The sequence below is a fragment of the Syngnathus typhle genome, linkage group LG7 (assembly GCF_033458585.1).
Source record: "Syngnathus typhle isolate RoL2023-S1 ecotype Sweden linkage group LG7, RoL_Styp_1.0, whole genome shotgun sequence".
Classification (NCBI taxonomy): domain Eukaryota; kingdom Metazoa; phylum Chordata; class Actinopteri; order Syngnathiformes; family Syngnathidae; genus Syngnathus; species Syngnathus typhle.
In genome coordinates, this window is record NC_083744.1 from 3,370,775 (window position 1) to 3,389,021 (window position 18,247).

The 18,247-nt window shown below is 41.1% G+C and overlaps 1 protein-coding gene across 1 annotated transcript in view; it reads left to right on the plus strand.

Annotated features, from left to right (window-relative positions):
- LOC133157252 (NT-3 growth factor receptor-like) overlaps positions 1-16,812 on the plus strand; it is a 73,341-nt gene extending 56,529 nt beyond the window's left edge. Inside the window, exons 12-18 of the mRNA XM_061283645.1 lie at positions 327-429; positions 1,698-1,889; positions 3,235-3,365; positions 5,958-6,130; positions 11,377-11,620; positions 15,872-16,030; positions 16,413-16,812. Coding sequence (XP_061139629.1) covers positions 327-429; positions 1,698-1,889; positions 3,235-3,365; positions 5,958-6,130; positions 11,377-11,620; positions 15,872-16,030; positions 16,413-16,598 — 1,188 coding nt within the window. The 3' untranslated portion in view covers positions 16,599-16,812. The remainder of the gene's footprint in view (positions 1-326; positions 430-1,697; positions 1,890-3,234; positions 3,366-5,957; positions 6,131-11,376; positions 11,621-15,871; positions 16,031-16,412) is intronic.
- The last annotated feature ends 1,435 nt before the right edge of the window (positions 16,813-18,247 follow it).

Here is an 18,247-nt window from a genome sequence, read left to right on the forward strand (position 1 = left end):
CTGTGTTGATTTTGCGTATGAATTGTTATAAATCAGGATATTGTTCTATATTTTTTATTTAGAAAAAAAAAAAATCCATTGTAGAGCACTATATCGTGAACTAATCGCAGCAGGGTTTAAGATATCGGCAAATATCGTATCGTCGTTCTTTGTATCGATATGATATCGTATCGTGACAAAATATTTTTTCAAGGGCAAAAAGTTACGAGTGTTTCCCCGCATTGGGAATACATTAGCGCTACTTTTCCATTTTTGGTTACTGCCCAATGACAGTTTTGCAGGACTTGTTTAATTGAAACTGTTTTGTCTTATCCTCCCATTTCCAGGTTTCTATAGCTGTGGGACTTGCCGGGCTTGCTTGTGTGATTCTGCTGATGATCATCCTCCTGATTCATAAATATGGGCGACATTCCAAGTTACGCATGAAAGGTATGTTTCCAGACTCACTCATGAACTTTAATAATTAATTTGCCTTTTGTTTTGTTTTGTCATATTATGACGCGACACGGTGGAGCACTGGTTAGCACATCCATCTGCAATGAGCTGAGGTTAGGGTTAGGTTCGATTCTGGCTACAGCCTTACTGTGTAGAGTTTGCATGTTCTCCCCGTGCCTTTACAACATTCCCAAGGATGTCACGGTGTCAGCTGGTGAAAACAATGGAGGAATGAGGACAGTTGTAAACTGCTGGTTTTATGTTGAAAATGTCATTTTGTAGTTCTGGTTGGCAAAACATCTTTCGGCTGCTCCCGTTAAGGGTCACCACAGCAGATCGTTTCCATCTAACTGTGTCCTCTTTAACTTCCTCTGTCACACCAACCACCTGCATGTCCACCCTCACCACAACCATATACTCTTACACTTGAAATTATATCACACCTCAGCCTCTGCCAGTCATGAAATGTTGAAATTGATTATCACCAGCTAAAGTATCATTTCTTTCATATATCACCAAAATACCCAATCATAATGCATTCCAAGAGGCATTTTGTAAGCTGAATTGTTCATACGTCATTAAATATTACATTAAAATCTGTAAGGGTTCATTTTACATACATTCACCCTGAAGTCCATGACTGAAGTCCGCCGCCTAGCCGAAAGGGAGGTGCTTTCAGCAGACACACTTGTCTGGCCACACATCGCTAGAAGTGTGGTGCTCTGAGTCTTTTACAAGCCGACCTCAGTGGGTTTTCTCAGAGTTATTTATCCTAAAATGACAAACACAGGCAGCGCAACAGGCTGGGCGATGTGGCCAGGAGGTCTTCTTGGCTGCCTCACCGGCAGCAGCTGGTTAATGCGGTTGGTGGTGCACTCTGAGCTTTTTGCGACAGAGAGCCCCAAAACTAATTTGAATCGTCTTTTTTTTAATCCATCCATTTTCAACACCGCTTATCCTGTTCAGGGCCGTGGGGGGTGCTGGAGCCTATCCCAGCTGACATTGGGCGAAAGGCAGACTACAACCTGAACTGGTCACCAGCCAGTCGTAGGGCACACATAGAGACAAACAACCAGTCACACCCACATGCATACTGTCACTGAGCGGAAATCAAGCCCACACTGTCCACGCATAAGTCATGCGTGTGTACCCCTACACTAGCAGCAACTATCCCTCCTATTTTTTTTTCTTGATAATTTTTTTACAAAGCAGAATAAAACCACTGCTGAGAATAAATTTGATTTCTTATTTTACTGTCCTAGGTCCAGCAGCAGTGATAGTAAGTGGTGAAGAGGACTGCAACAGTCCACTTCATCATGTGAATCATGGTATTAATCGCCCATGCACAATGGATGGTGGACTAGAAGCTGTGACAATTGGACTGAACAGTATTCCCATTATCGAGAATCCACAGTACTTCAGACATGGGCACAACTATAAGAAAGCCACCACCTGTACGTACATCAATTTGAACAATATTTCATTTTTGTAATGTATTCAGTTGAATATAGCTCGTAAAGTATTTGCGAAACATTGTATTCTGGTTTTATTGACATTTTAAAAAATGTCACAACTTTTTAGAAATAAATTACCGTAATTTCCGCTATATAAGGCGCACCTAAAAACCTAAATTTTTATCAAAAGTCAACAGTGCGCCTCATAGTCCGGTGCGCCTTATATATGGATCAAGTGATGAATTTGTTGATCCATACTGGTTGTACACAGTGCTCTGCCAAAATGTTTCAGTATGTTTTAGTACGACTAGTAAATTACAAGGTCGCATCGCTTCCCAACATTACGGTAACTGTAGTCAGGGGGCGTCACCGAATAGCTGTTGTATCCGCGAGGCTATTTCATTTCAAAATAGGCTGCTCCGTTAATGTTTCCAGTAAATCTACGGATGGATATGGATGGGAAACATAGGTAAGTAGTACCAATGCGTTAGATCGAACTTTAGTCAGTTCTGATCATTTTATAGGAGATCGTTTGAGAAACGCGATTGTTTACACTTTGCTGAGGCTCATGGGAGATTGCGAGCTGAGGCTCATGGGTTTTTGCGGATGGCTAATGCTATAACGATAGCTGCTAGACGCGCGAGGCTATTTCATGTCAAAATAGGCTGCTCTGTTCATGTTTCGAGTAAATCTACGGATCGATATGGAAGGGAAACATAGGTAAGTAGTACCAATGCGTTAGATCGAACTTTAGTCAGTTCTGATCATTTTATAGGAGATCGTTTGAGAAACGCGATTGTTTACACTTTGCTGAGGCTCATGGGAGATTGCGAGCTGAGGCTCTTAGGAAATTGCGGATGGCTAATGCTATAACGATAGCTGCTATACGCGCGAGGCTATTTCATGTCAAAATAGGCTGCTCTGTTAATGTTTCGAGTAAATCTACGGATCGATATGGAAGGGAAACATAGGTAAGTAGTACCAATGCGTTAGATCGAACTTTAGTCAGTTCCAATCATTTTATAGGGGATCGTTTGAGAAACGCGATTGTTTACAGAGGGCTCGTTGGTTATTACTGAGGTTGACTAGGGTTGCGGTATGCACCCACTAGCCAACCTCAGTTTGTTGCAGTAAAGCTTCTATTTTATGCGCCTTATAGTCCGGTGCGCCTTATATATGGACAAAGTTTTAAAATGGGCCGTTCATTGAAGGTGCGCCTTATACCCCGGTGCGCCTAATAGGGCGCAAAATACGGTACTCCCCCCATATCTGTATTAGTAGCAAGAAATAACATGTAGTTGGGATTTTTTTGGATTATGAGAATGATTTTTTTTCTCTTTTGAAGATGTTGAGCATCTAAAACGAAAGGACATCATTTTGAAGAAGGAACTTGGAGAAGGCGCGTTTGGCAAAGTTTTCTTAGCGGAATGTTACACTCTGTGCCCAAGAAAAGACAAAATGCTTGTAGCTGTAAAGGTAAGAGGGGGCGGCAAGGAGGGGAGGGGGGCTCTGGTGCATATCTGTGCATGTACTATGTGTGTCATGTCCTTTATTGAATTAGTTTTGATCTTGACTTTGCCTTGTTTTCATTGTTCCTGGTTTATTTTGGAATCCCGATTGTCCTCATGTCAAGTCACTTGCCTTTCCTCATATGTCATCAATCTCTACTCTGATTCCCAATTGTTTTCACCTGTTTCCAGTTATCCTCATGTGTTAAATCATAGGTGTCAAACGCAAGGCTCGGGGGCCAGATACGGCCTGCCACATCATGTTATGTGGCCCGCTAATAAAACATTTTGCAGCGACTTTGTGTCATTACTAAGAATAGAAATTGTCTTCACTTTAAAAATAGAGATATTGCTTGCAACTTTATTATACCATTTCTCTTTTTAAAATAGTTGAACAGTTTTTACTAATCTCTGATCTCAAAAGTTATTCATCAGTTTTCTTGTCGCCTAAAGCGTATATAGAAGACATTGAGAATCATAACGGCCCTCCGAGGGAAACTATGATTACGATGCAGCCCGCGACAAAAAATGAGTTTAATGTGTTAAATAGTCCGCGTCTCCCCTGTCTTACGCCAAAAAATGTTCTTCGTGATCACCAAAGCGGTCACAGTTGTCGAACCCCAGCTTTGTTGCCACAGCCTTACAGTAAGAACTAGGGATGTCCCGATCAGCATATGCCTCCGATCCCGATCTGATCTTTTAACCTCAAATCCGATCCAATATTTTGCCTTTAGTATTGAACATATTAACAAGACGTACTGGGCAGGCTAACGAGTTAGCGGAAAGATGCTAATTTGCGATTGTCCTAACACGCGAAAACGGACCTCTAAAGGAATTTAAACGAACATTTGGAGCAATACTACATTGTCCTAAAGGTTAGACACATGAAATTGTTCATTTCTCTTGTTAGGAGACCCCCTTACATCGTCAATGACTCATGTACCACTGTAACCGACATATGTCCAAGAACGTAAAACATTTAGTGGTGTCGCCTGAAAACGGCCTTCAAAATTAATCACCCTACCGCAAATCAAAGGACAGCTGAATAACATAAATAACATGGAGAATTCTTAACACATACTGTAAATATGTTTTTAGAACAACTTTTATTATTACAATTTTTATAACAAGGTACAAGTGTACATACTGTAAATATGTTTTTTAGAACTATTTTATTATTATAACAATTTTTCTATAACAAGGTACAACACTGTAAATATGTTTTTAGAACTCTAATTATTATAACATTTTTTTAAATACAAAGGTACAAGTGTACGCACTGCAATTGTGTGGGCACTCCTTGCCTTCTGCTGGCGTGTGGGCAAGTTTTGTGCCATAATTAGAAGTTTTATTTTGACCTTTACATTTTTTTTTAATTTGGAAAAAAAAATCCACGATGTAGTGAAACCGCGAAAAACGAACCGCGATGTAGCGAGGGATTACTGTATAGAATTTGTTTTCCTTAAAATTGGATGAAATTACCGTTTTTTTCCATGTATAATGCGCAAAATTTAACGAATTTATTGTCCTAAAATCTGAGGTGGGCATTATACATGGGTACAAAAAAAAAAAAAAAAATTTTTTTTTTTCTTTTTTAGAATCCGGATATGATACGGAGGCCGCCATTACAGATGCACTTTCTTCTCTGCTGTTCACGTCAAACACGCTTCATACGAACACAATGCTCTCGTATCAGACGCTTGCTCGATCATCTGCTTGTTTGCTGTCACAATGTGCCCTACACAAATCCAAAACATTTCTTCGCTATCGAGTTTGCTAGCGCATGCGCAGTGATACTGACCGGCAGAATAACATCCGGTTGTTCCCAAAGATATTTTTTCTGAAATAATTTTACATTAATCGACTTAAGTAGGAGTCAAAATTTGTGTGCGTATTATACATGGGTACAGGCTTTTTTCCAGCATCAACATGCCATTTTTAGGGTGCGTATTATACATGGGGGCGCATTATACATGTCACGGCTTCGGAGTGGAGAAATGGAGCAGGGCGACCAAGTGCAGCTTGGACCAGGGTTTATTGCAACAAACTCAAAAGACTAGGCAAACTGACGTGACTAACCAACAGACTAACAAGACTAACAGACTAAATTGTGAAATAAAAGACAGGAACAAAACCAACCGTGACCGTGAGACATGCATTGTCCACGTGTTACACACCCACACAAACAATGCTCCGACGGGGAGTGACACTCAAACAGAACTTAAATACAACACAGGTAACGAGAGGCAGGTGCGTGTGATTACTCTAAACAAGGGCACACAGGAAGGGAGGGGCGAGCACACGGACACAGAAACGATGACACATAACCAAAACTGGGGACGAGGCATGACAATACATGGAAAAAAACGGTAATGGCTATTTTTTCATTTTTCTTTCTAATTTTTAGTTCCAGATCATAAAATTGTCACATGAGGGAGACCTGTACTGGTAGTGGTCACCGTCACAAGTAACATTATTTTGAAATAAGGCTGGTATCCGTAGCTATACCAATACCTGGTATCGGTACTTGCTCATTTCTAAAATGTGATTTCCTCTCCAGACTCTAAAGGACCCCACTTTATCAGCAAGGAAAGATTTCCAACGTGAAGCTGAGCTGCTTACCAATCTTCAACATGAACATATTGTCAAATTCTATGGCGTATGTGTTGATGGAGATCCACTCATTATGGTCTTTGAGTACATGAAGCATGGAGATTTGAATAAATTTCTCAGGTAAGTACAAAAATCCTAAAATGTATAGTTAGATCATTGCTGACGAAACAGCAATCTGTTTTTACCCGGAGCCGAGAGGTCAGTGATGCTGCGATGAAAGCCAGCTACGTAATTGCTAGCCAAATAGCATTAGCGCCATTAGCCATACTGTGACGGGGAATTCGTCAAAAACTGCATGCTGAAATTGTGTGTCCTGAGAAGTGACAAGTTTTTGCCAATATTAGCTTGACGAGAAATACCGTGGCAGACAGAATTTCGGAACTATCGGCAGACTTGGACAGCCAACTGAAACGCAAAGGGGAGTCATTTCTGGCATTTTCCATTGCAATTTATGAGAGTACTGATATTACAGACGTCGCTCAACTGGCCATATTCATTCGTGGAGTTAACAAGACTTTGTCACAAAAGAGTTTCTCGAGTTGGTGCCTATGACCGACACCACAACAGCCGATGACATTTTCCGCTCCGTTGTTGGAGCGCTAGACAGAGTCGGGGCGGACTGGTCCTGCGCCGTAAGGCTGGCTACTGATGGTGCGCCGTCAATGATCGGGAAAAGGGCAGGTGTTGTGACAAAGTTCAGAGAGAAAGTACAAGCCGCAAATGGAAGAGGTGATTTTTGGACATTTCATTGCATTTTGCATCAGGAGGCATTATGTTGCAAGTCGCTAAAAATGGATCACGTCATGGAGGTGGTTGTCCGAACTGTTAATTTCATCCGAGCTAGAGGTCTCAATCATCGTCAGTTTGACAGCTTTCTCAGTGACTGTAACATTACCCATGGTCTGCCATACCACACTGAAGTAAGATGGTTAAGCAGAGGTGCTGTGCTGAAGCGCTTCTTTGATCTACGTGGGGAAATCGGACAATTCATGGAGAAAAAAGGAAAACCTGTTAAGGAATTACAGTGCCCACTTTGGCTGCAGGACCTTGCATTTATGGTTGATATTACAGAGCACTTGAATAATCTCAACAAAATGTTGCAAGGACGCAAAAAAATTGTAACAGTATTATGACAGCATACGTGCATTCAAGTTAAAGCTTGCGTGATGGGAGACGCAGATGGCAATCGGTGACCCGGCTCATTTTCCCTGTCTCAGAGATGTGTCCGCAGCAAGCGTCCTGAAGTGACACAGTACAAAGACAAGATTTCAGGGTTGCTGAGGGAGTTTGAGAAGCGATTTCAGGTCTTTAGCAACCTTGAGACGGAATTAGCAGTTTTTCGCTCACCATTCACAGTCAGAGCTCCGGATGTGCCCGTTGAAATGCAACTTGAAATCATTGATTTGCAGTGTGATGTAGAATTGAAGGACAAATGTGCTTCTGTGGGCTTGGACACATTTTACAAGTATCTCCTACCAGGCTATCCTAAATTGACAGCACTGGCTGAAAAAATGTTGTCCATGTTTGGGACTACCTACCTTTGTGAGGAGGTCTTCTCAGTAATGAACATTAATAAAACAAAGCTTCGCTCAAAGCTCACACATAAGCACTTAAATGAGATTCTGAAACTGGCTGCTTCTCAGGACATGATGCCTGATATTGATGCACTTGTGCAAGCTAAAAGATGCCAAGTTTCAGGGGGAAATACTGAGCAAGACTAAATCCTATGGAATGCTGCTTTCAACATTGCACTATAAAAATAAACAGCTCTGAATATTTGCTGTTGTAATTGCTGGGAAAGTCAGTGCTAGTCAGTTTTCTTTGCATTATTTCTTATGCATGCCATATGTTATGTGAGTTTTGCACTTGAATAAATGTAAAAGTGTTGTTGAAATTGCACATACTTTTCTTAAAAACTCTTAGGTTGTTCATAATATATTTAGTAAAAGGGACAATTCATTTCATATAAAGGTTTTTATAATTTACGTCTTCTTCTTTGCTCTAATACAAAAAAAAAAGTGGACTTGTTAGTTCTATGTAATTTTGGATCTGGTCTGGCCCACTTGAGATCCGATTAAGTTGTATGCGGCCCCCAGAACAAAATGAGTTTGACACCCTTGTTGTAGACCACAGGAGGAGGTGGGGGACTGAACTTGACCGACTTGCCTTGGCTTTAGTGGAATGTTGGATGGGCGCGAAGGGACCAAGGCAGGCGAAGGCAGACTGCTGTAGGACTAATGACTTTGAAAAAGGGGCACGGACCCATAAACAGTGCGGCCAACTTCTGACTTGGCACTGTCAGGTGTAGGTTCTTGGAGGAGACCAAACTCTCTATCCAGGCCAGTTAATGAGTTATTCATAAAAAATGGATTTAGAAGATAAAGTCGCTCAACCTCCATGGCACTCAGTGCAAAGTGCAAGACATTAGTAAGGCGGAGGCGAGGGCAGCTATAAACAGGATGAAGAGTGGAAAAGCAGATGACATTCCAGTGGAGGCACGGAATAGTCTAGGAGATATGGTAGAGGAGTTTCTAACCAGATTGTTCAATAAAATCTTGAAACGTGAGAGGCTGCCTGAGGAGTGGAGACGAAGTATGCTGGTTCCTTTTTTTTTTTAAAGAACAATGGTGATGTGCAGAATTGCAGTAACTAAAGAGGCAGAAAATCTTATCAGCCACGACATGAAGTTATGGTAAAGAGTAGGGGTGTAAATCGCGGGTTTTGTCACGATACGATATAATATCGATACAAAGAACTACGATACGATATTTGCCGATATCTTAAAGCCTGCTGCGATTCATTCACGATATATCGCGATATAGTGCTCTACGATCGTTTTTTTTTTTAATAAAAAATATAGAACAATAACCTGATTTATAACAATTCATACGCAAAATCAACAAGGTACTGCACACTCTTTATTTAGGAAATTACAAGAGTATTGTAGTATACAAAGTGCTTATTTTAACACTGAACTTTGATGTCGTGTTTTTTCTTTAAATGTGCGGCGAGATTTGTGGTCCCTGAATATTTGATCACCGCATGGCAGGATTTACAAACTGCACGTGTCTTGTCCGTTGAGCCATCTTTTCTTTGAAATCCAAAGTGCTTCCAAACGAATGACTTGAAGCCTAAAGGGGAGCAAATTTCCTCGTCTTTTTGGACACTAGCCATAGCACCAGCCCAGGAGCCGCGTACTAGTTGTCGACTCCCCTTTCACGTGCCTGCTCTGCTCACAACACAACAACGCCGCACGCACTGCTCCCGGAAAGAGGAAGCAAGCAACAATGAACTGGATTTCAAAATAAAGTCGCGTCTAATGTCCGAGGTCAAACACGGCGATATAAATCGATGTTTACCTTTAGCATCGATGCCAATAAATCGTAGAGCATTATATCGATTAATCGATGTGTATCGATGTATCGTTACACCCCTAGTAAAGAGTAATAAAAGTGAACCATAGAAAACGGGTTAAGATCTGAGGTCTGTGAGCACCAATAGGGTTTCATGCCGAGAAACTACCAATGCATTGTTTGCTCTGAGAATACTGATGGAGAAGTATAGAGAAGGCAAGAAGGAGTTACATTGTGTGTTTGTGGAATTATAAAAAGCTTATGACTGGGTACCAAGAGAAGAGTTGTGCTATTGTACGAGGAAGTCTGAACTTGCAGAGAGGGTAGTGCAGGACATGTACAAGGATAGTGTTACAGCGGTGAGATGTGCAATACAAATGACAGATCCATTCAAGATGGAGGTGGGATTAAACCATGGATCAGGCCTGAGTCCTTTCTTGTTCGCAGTGGTGATGAACAGGTTGACAGATCAAATCAAACAGGAGTCTCCATGGACTATGATTTTTGCAGATGGCATTGTGATATATAGTGAGAGTAGAGAGCATGTTGAGTATCCTTGAGAGGTGGAGGTATGCTCTGGAGAGCAGGGGAATGAAAGTCAGGAGTAAGACTGAGTACATGTGTGTGAATTAGAGGGAACCTCGTGGAATAGTGTGGTTACAAGGAGCAGAAGTGGTGAAAGTAGAGGAGTTTAAATACGTGGGGTCAACTGTCCAATGTTCTGGAGAGTGTAGCAGAGAGGTGAAGAAGAGAGTTCAGGCAGGGTGGAGTGGGTGGAGAAAGGTGCAGAAGTTATTTGTGACCAAAGAATATCTGCAAGAGTCAAGGGGCAAGTCTACAAGGCAGTAGTGCGTCCAGCGATTTTGTACGGCTCAAAGATGGTGGCACTAACAAAAACACTGGAGACAGAGCTGGAGGTGGCACAGATGATTTGGGAGTGATGAGGATGGACAAGATTAGGAATTAACATATCAGAGGTACAGCTCAGGTGAGACGGTTTGGAGACAGAGAGGTGAGATTAAGATGTTTTGGACATGCTGATGAGGGACCAGGAGTATATAAGGAGAAGGATTCTGAGGAGCCACCTGGCAGGAGGAGAAGAGGGAGGCCAAAGAAGGAGTTTATGGATGTGGCGAGGGAGGACATGCAGGTGGTTAGTGTGTCAGAGAAAGATACGGAGGACAGAGTGAGATAGAAATGGTTGATCTGCTATGGCGACGCCAACGGGAGCAGCTGGAAGGAGAAAAATCTCTATGGCAGTCATGGATATGACAGAAGAAAGTCTTTGAAACAATAAATCATAATATTCTGTCAACAAAATTGGAGTGTTTTTGGATTAGAGGGTTAGAATTGCAATGGTTGAAAAGTTATACGGAGAAGAGACTGCAGATTGTGGAGATAGTAAATTTTGAATATAACCTGTGGTGTACCACAAAGATCAATATTAAGACCAAAATTATTTAGATACGTGTTCATAAACAACATTCAAAGCTTCCAGTATATTAAAGAATATTATTTTTGCTGGTGACATAAATGTTTTCTGCTCAGGAGAGAATTCACAGGAGATGATGAATGTAATCTCAACTGAGTTGAGAATTAAAATTGTGATTTGCTGTGACCAAATAATCTTTAAATCTTAACAAAATTTACGATTTGTTAAACATTGTGTAATTCCAGCCACTGCAGAAATAAAAATAGACACTGCCACCCTGGAAAGGACATAAGAATACATTTTAAGGCGTTATTATTGACTCTAAAATTTGTTGGAAATCACATGAATTATATCAGACATAAAGTTACATACACTGTACTGCACTCTTGTATTACTGTATCTTTCCTACTGTGTGAAGGTGTGGAGTAATACTGATAAGAGCACTGTACAACCAATATGCATGATGTAAAAAAGGGCAATCAAAATAGTAAACAATGCAGGTCAAATTCCCTACTCAGGAGTAATGGTTTTTGTAATCTGTAGATGTCTGAACTATTTCTCAACCATTTCACACTCCCTAGAGCCCATGGACCAGATGCCATGATCTTGGTGGATGGACAGCCATTGCAGACTAATGGAGAGTTGGGTTTGTCCCAGACGCTTCACATAGCCAGTCAAATTGCAGCAGGGATGATCTACCTTGCATCACAACATTTTGTGCACCGTGATTTGGCTACCAGAAACTGTCTGGTAGGAAATGCCCTACAGGTGAAAATAGGAGACTTTGGCATGTCAAGAGACATTTACAGCACTGATTATTATAGGGTAAGGTCACACTTAATTGCTTCATCGAACGGTCTACTGTCATTTGTTTGTATTTGTAATCTGTACAGAATGTGTGTACAGTACTCCCTACTAAACTAAACAAAGTGCAAACAATCGGGTCCCGGAAATGTCAATTGAGATCGACCAGTCAAGTCAAAATTATTGAACACCCAAGTACCTTCTTATTCTACTGTTGTTCTATGGTTATATATATTTTTTAATATAGAGTAGAGCCTCGGTTTTCCACCACAATCCGTTCCAGAATGCTGTTCGAGAAGTGAATCGTTCGAATTCCTAATCATGTTTTCCCATTACAAATAACAGAAAAAACTGTAATCCGTTCCAAGCTTTATTAAAGCATTTTTTCATTATTTTACACCATAAACTGCATAAATAAGTGAGTCGGTGATGTGTAAAAAAATAATAAGAATAATAAACTGAATTAATAGAGTAGGCTAGGCTGGGGAATATATTGCCGTATCTGTAGCAACTCGCTTGTGTGTTTCATTCTAATAGTAAAAGATATCTTTTTAAATTGTGAGGGGAAAAAAAAGCACATCAAAACTTTTTTTTTTATTTTTACCAATGAAAGACAACATTTCAAAGATCATGTGAAAGAAAACAGCAAAAACGTTTTCTTAATTTCAAAAAGGTAAGCACAGTCGCCCCTCTCGCAACATCACTTCTTTTAAGAGTGTCTTTGTTTTTCAGGATCGAGCTTATTGTCGATTTTACCATGCAAAACTCCCGCGTCAACTCTGACACACGCACACCGGACTCATATTTTGCGATTAATTGTTTTTTAAATTCAATCGTTTACTTTCCTCTTTTTGCCATGATCAGCTTTACTGTTCCCACTTGCTTCCTTTGGAGGCATGATTAGAGTTGATGCAATCCTCAGAGTAACGAGACTGTAATAATGAACGGAGTCAGTTGGCATGCAGGTCGTCTCGGCTCATCTCGCGAGGTTCGACAACCGAAATTTCATCCGACATCCGAAGCACAAAAATCTTGAATTTTTTTGTTCGAATACAGATTTGTTCGAGAACTGGGACGTTCGAAAACCGGGCTCCACTGTACTTATATTTTTAATTTTTCCCTTTTCTCGTCACAATTTAAGAATTTTATACATTTCCTCCTCCTTCCAAATTTTTGACCAATTCATATACCGTACTTTCCGCACTATTAGGCACACCTAAAAACATTTTACTAAAAAAAACACAGTGCGCCTTATAATGCAGAGCGCCTTATATGTGGATCAATTGATGAATTTGTTGATCCATACTGGTTGTACACAGTGCTCTGCCAAAATGTTTCAGTACGTTTTAGTACGACTAGTAAATTACAAGGTCGTAATTATTACAATTACGATCACCTGCTCGTTTGCTGTCTGTCACATTGTACCCTACACAAATCCGAAACATTTGTTGCGGCTCCGAGTCACGACGAGGGGCAAGTTTTGGTTTCCAAGGGTGTTTTTATTCCTCTTCAACGTCTCTCCCATACAGAGCCGCCTTTTTCACGTCCCCACGCGTCTTTCCCGTGCGCGCACGGAGCGCGGTGGTGCGTTTACGGGCAGTCGGAGAAATCAACGCCAACAAAAAAAATGACATGCAGCCTAGTTAAGACCATACCAAAGACTATAAAAATGGGACCCATTGCCTCCCTGCGTGTGTGACGATCATTGGGACTTTAAAAAAAAAAAAAATTAAAAAAAAAAAATTTAAATTTTTTTTGTACCCATGTATAATGCGCACCCCAGATTTTAGGACAATAAATTAGTTAAATTTTGCGCACTATACACGGAAAAAAACGGTAGTACCAATGCGTTAGATCAAACTTTAGTCAGTTCCGATCATTTTATAGGAGATCGTTTGAGAAACGCGATTGTTTACAGAGGGCTCGTTGGTTATTGGCTAGTGGATGCATACCGCAACCCTAGTCAACCTCAGTTTGTTGCAGTGTAGCTTCTATTTTATGCGCCTTATAATCCGGTGCGCCTTATATATGGACAAAGTTTTAAATCGGGTGTGCCTAATAGTGCGGAAAATACGGTAATTTCAACAGTCACTCTACATTTGAATGAGTTTCCTGCACTTTAAATAAGATGGAATTTGAAATTTAGCAGATTGGTGATTTTGGATGTACAACAATATTATACAATACTGCACTGTTCACGTTCAATAGTCAGAAGAGAAGACTATTATTGTTTAATGTGTTGCGGAAAAATGTTATGGTTGATATACCGTATTGGCTCGAATATAAGACGACCCTGATTATAAGATGACCCTCTCTTTTTCAAGACTCAAGTTTGAAAAAAGATTTTTTGAACACCAGATTTAATTTTTATCCAGAAAATAATTACAGTACATCTGAAACAAATGATTATAACAATATATTCGAGAGAAAAAACATGTTATTTTGCCTCATTCAAATCATGCAAAAACTGTCTAGCACGTCTTAATATCTGAACATTTAATATGTAAACTTAAGTGCAATCACATTTGTAAATGAATGGCTTCTGGTTTTTGAAATGTAAATAAACCAATCTACTGTGATAAAACAACAAAATTGCAATAACTGAATTAACCATCAAAGTGAAGTCTAACTGTAACTGTCGTCTTGAAACAAATCTGAATAAGGAAAAGCATTGCAATAAAATAATGCAAACTGCTACCGCTATTGTTGGGGAGCCTGAGGACTGTATAGTATACTGTGGCTCAGTTGGTTATGCTCTTTTCGCCCAAGGGTGTCCGTCAGAACACAGGAGGGAAGACGTGCTTCAGTTTTGATTGCTTTATTGAATTATTGGCAAAAAAGTAACAGGCACTGTGGCTCATGGGGGCATACAGGCAAACTGGCAAAAGGGTATAGGCACACGTTTGGTCTTTGGATGTGTGAATGTGATTCTTGTGATTATTGTATGAAGGGTGTGTGGGGTGTGTGTGTGTGTGTGTGTGTGTGTGTGTGTGTGTGTGTGTGTGTGTGTGCGTGTGCGTGTGCGTGCGCGTGCGCGTGTGCGTGTGTGTGTGTGTGTGTGTGTGAAAGAGAGAGAACAGGTGTGTAGTGTACATGGGTGAGTCTTTGGGTGTGTGAATGTGAGTCTTGTGTGTGTGTGATTATTGTATGAAGCGTGTGAAGCGTACGTGTGGGGTGTGGGTATGTGTGTGGTGTGTGGTGTGTGGTTCTGCAACAGACAGAAATACAGCATGTAACTCAGTGGTTCCCAAAGTGGGCGGTAGAAAGATCTGGGGGGGCGGTGAGGAAGAAAGGGGCGGTAGGGGGGCGGCAGTCCGAAGTCAGAAGTTGAATGTTTATTTACCATTCTATGTTGCTGAAACAGTTAAAACTGCTAAAAAATAAACTGGTTTACTTAATTGGGTTTTATTTGTGAAATACACATTTGTGTTTAACCTTTCTCTTTTCAAATTGCAGCATACCAAATATCAAGAAAGAGGTGTTTGTTTCCATATGTGTGTGTGTGGGGGGGGGGGGGGCGCTAGGAATTCACTGGGGAGCCAAGGGGGCGCCAGCCTGCAAAGGTTTGGGAACCATTGATGTAACTCAACGCTCAACTTCTGACGTCACATAACACTAGTAGACGGCACACGTTACATAACTAACTGCGCATAATGGTTCCGCTATACTAAATAACCATAAATGAAATACTCTCGGCAACACACCAAACATAAGTCATCGAGACAACAAAATACATTTGCTCGGGACCGTTAGTCGCCGTACCGCTGTGTAACGGCTACTCGTACGATGCGAGGCAAACTTAAAAGAGCGCGCCGAAGCTATCAATCAAACGGCGCACACATGAAACAAACCGCAATCAGACAAACGGCAGAACAGTAGACAGTAGTAACAATGAAATGTATATACTCACTTTGTATCAACATACTCAGTTGATACCAGCAACCTTTAACTTACCGCTGCGCACAAGTTCCAACAATCGCGATAAGCTGAGGTAACTCACGCGAAACGTAAGGCGCGGTGACGTAACTTCGCTTTAAAGATATCTGGCGCCATCTAGCATTGTGAACGGTTGTAATGTCTAGACCCCGAATGTAAGATGACCCCCACTTTTTCAGTCTTGTTTCAATGCAAAAAACACCGTCTTATATACGTAGTATAAGGTACCCTTGTAACCGAGCTAGATCACACAATATAGTCCGTGTGTGTGTGTGTGTGTGTGTGTGTGTGTGTGTGTGTGTGCGTGCGCGCGCGTGTGCGTGCACGTACTGTTAGGTGGGAGGCCACAGTATGCTGCCTATTCGTTGGATGCCCCCAGAAAGCATCATGTACAGGAAGTTTACCACAGAGACTGATGTCTGGAGCTTTGGAGTTGTTCTCTGGGAAATCTTCACCAATGGAAAACAGCCCTGGTTCCAGCTGGCCAATAACGAGGTACAAATTTTCTGACAATTGCACGTATTTGACAAAATTGCATGTATTTTATGGCACGAAGATCAATTTAGGGTATACGCTCCCTTTGGCCCAAAATCAGCTGGGATAGTGTCCAGATCACCTGTGACATTAATTGGAATAAGCAATGAAGAAAGTGGAAGAATGGAATTCCAATTCTAAAAAAAAATATTTATGTGTACCGCTCAAATGGTGATTCAAAAATATTTGTATGGTTTGAAAATTTTATTTACAGAAAATATTATACGCTTTAAATTACATCTACTTATGTCTTGACATTTTTATACTCTATGCTGCAGAGTAAGAGTTTATTATTACATGACGATAGCTTTTCAATATCGTATAACTTTGCTCATCCTTCTAGGTGATTGAGTGTATAACTCAGGGCAGGGTACTTGAGCGCCCTAGGCTCTGTCCCAAAGAAGTCTATGATATAATGCTAGGTTGTTGGCAGAGAGAACCACATCAGCGTCTCAACATGAAGGACATTCAGAAGACTATAGTATCTCTGATGAAAGCTGCACCAGTCTATCTGGACATACTGGGTTAGCAACAGACCATATGAAGAGGAACGGAATATTAATTTACGACAAGGAGACAAGAAGTGAAATGGAATTACCGTTTTTTTCCGTGTATAGTGCGCCCCCATGTATAGTACGCACCCCTAAAAATGGCATGCTGATGCTGGAAAAAAGCTTGTACCCATGTATAATACGCACCCAATTTTTATGATTTTTTTAAAAAAAATTTTTAATCTTTTTTTTTTTTTTAAGTCCCAATGATCGTCACACACGCAGGGAGGCAATGGGTCCCATTTTAATAGTCTTTGGTATGGTCTTAACTAGGCTGGATGTAATTTTTTTTGTTGGCGTTGATTTCGCGTGCGCGCACGGGACAGCAAACGAGCAGGTGATCGAGCAAGCCTTGTCTGATACGAGAGCATTGCGGTCGCATGGAGCGTGTTTGAAGTGAACAGCAGAGAAGAAAGGAACAAGGCAAAGTGTTGTGAAATAAAATATTACCTGTAATACGGATTTAGGTAGAGAACTGAACTCTCGCTCTTTATATAGCTGACGTGTCTTGCGCATCCGTTCTGCGCATCTGTAATGGCGGCCTCCGTATGATATCCGGTTTGCGTGTGTGCGCGTGTGCGTGTGTGCGAGAGCGAGAGAGAGAGTGCGAGAGAGAACGCTCAACCGTAGCGCGCCGCCGACCGCCCAACTGCACCGCGCTGGTCGCATTAGTGTGACAGAGCCGTCGCTGAAATTTAGAAGATATTTTTAAAGTCCTGATGTACTTTCTAAAATTTAAGTGGACCTCAGTGCGCACTGCGCAGGGAGCTTAATTTGGTGCGGTCGCGCAACCGCAGCGCGCCGGGCGCTCACTGTCGCATTGCTTAAAGAGCGCCTTTGTGTTTTAGGATGAACAGCAGAGACCAAAGGAACAAGGCAAAGTGTTGTGAAATAAAATATTACCTGTAATGCGCATTTTGTTATTTGCTGATTGAAACTGCTAATTAAACTGTGAATTGAAACTAATAGGAAGAAAACAACTCTCGCTCTTTATATAGTCAAAGTCAAAGTCAGCTTTATTGTCAATCTCTCCACATGTCACAACACACAAAGAGACCGAAATGACGTTTTTCTCTATCCCACGGTGACGAGACACATAACACGATAGACATACAAGTACGCGACACAATATAAAAACAAGAAGGCAGAAATTCAAACAATCAATAGTAAGAGTGATGAATAAATAATAAATAAACAGATAACACATTAAATAAGAGGAGCAAAACGGAGCCAGCAAGCATAGCGCAAAAGTAAAGTAAGTGTCTTGCGCATCCGTTCTGTGCATTTTATTTCACAACACTTTGCCTTGTTCCTTTCTTCTCTGCTGTTCACTTCAAACACGCTCCATGCGACCGCAATGCTCTCGTATCAGACGCTTGCTCGATCACCTGCTCGTTTGCTGTCCCGTGCGCGCACGGAGCGCGGTGGTGCGTTTACGGGCAGTCGGAGAAATCAACGCCAACAAAAAAAATTACATCCAGCCTAGTTAAGACCATACCAAAGACTATAAAAATGGGACCCATTGCCTCCCTACGTGTGTGACGATCATTGGGACTTAAAAAAAAAGAAAAAAAAAAAATTTAAAATTTTTTTGTACCCATGTATAATGCGCACCCCAGATTTTAGG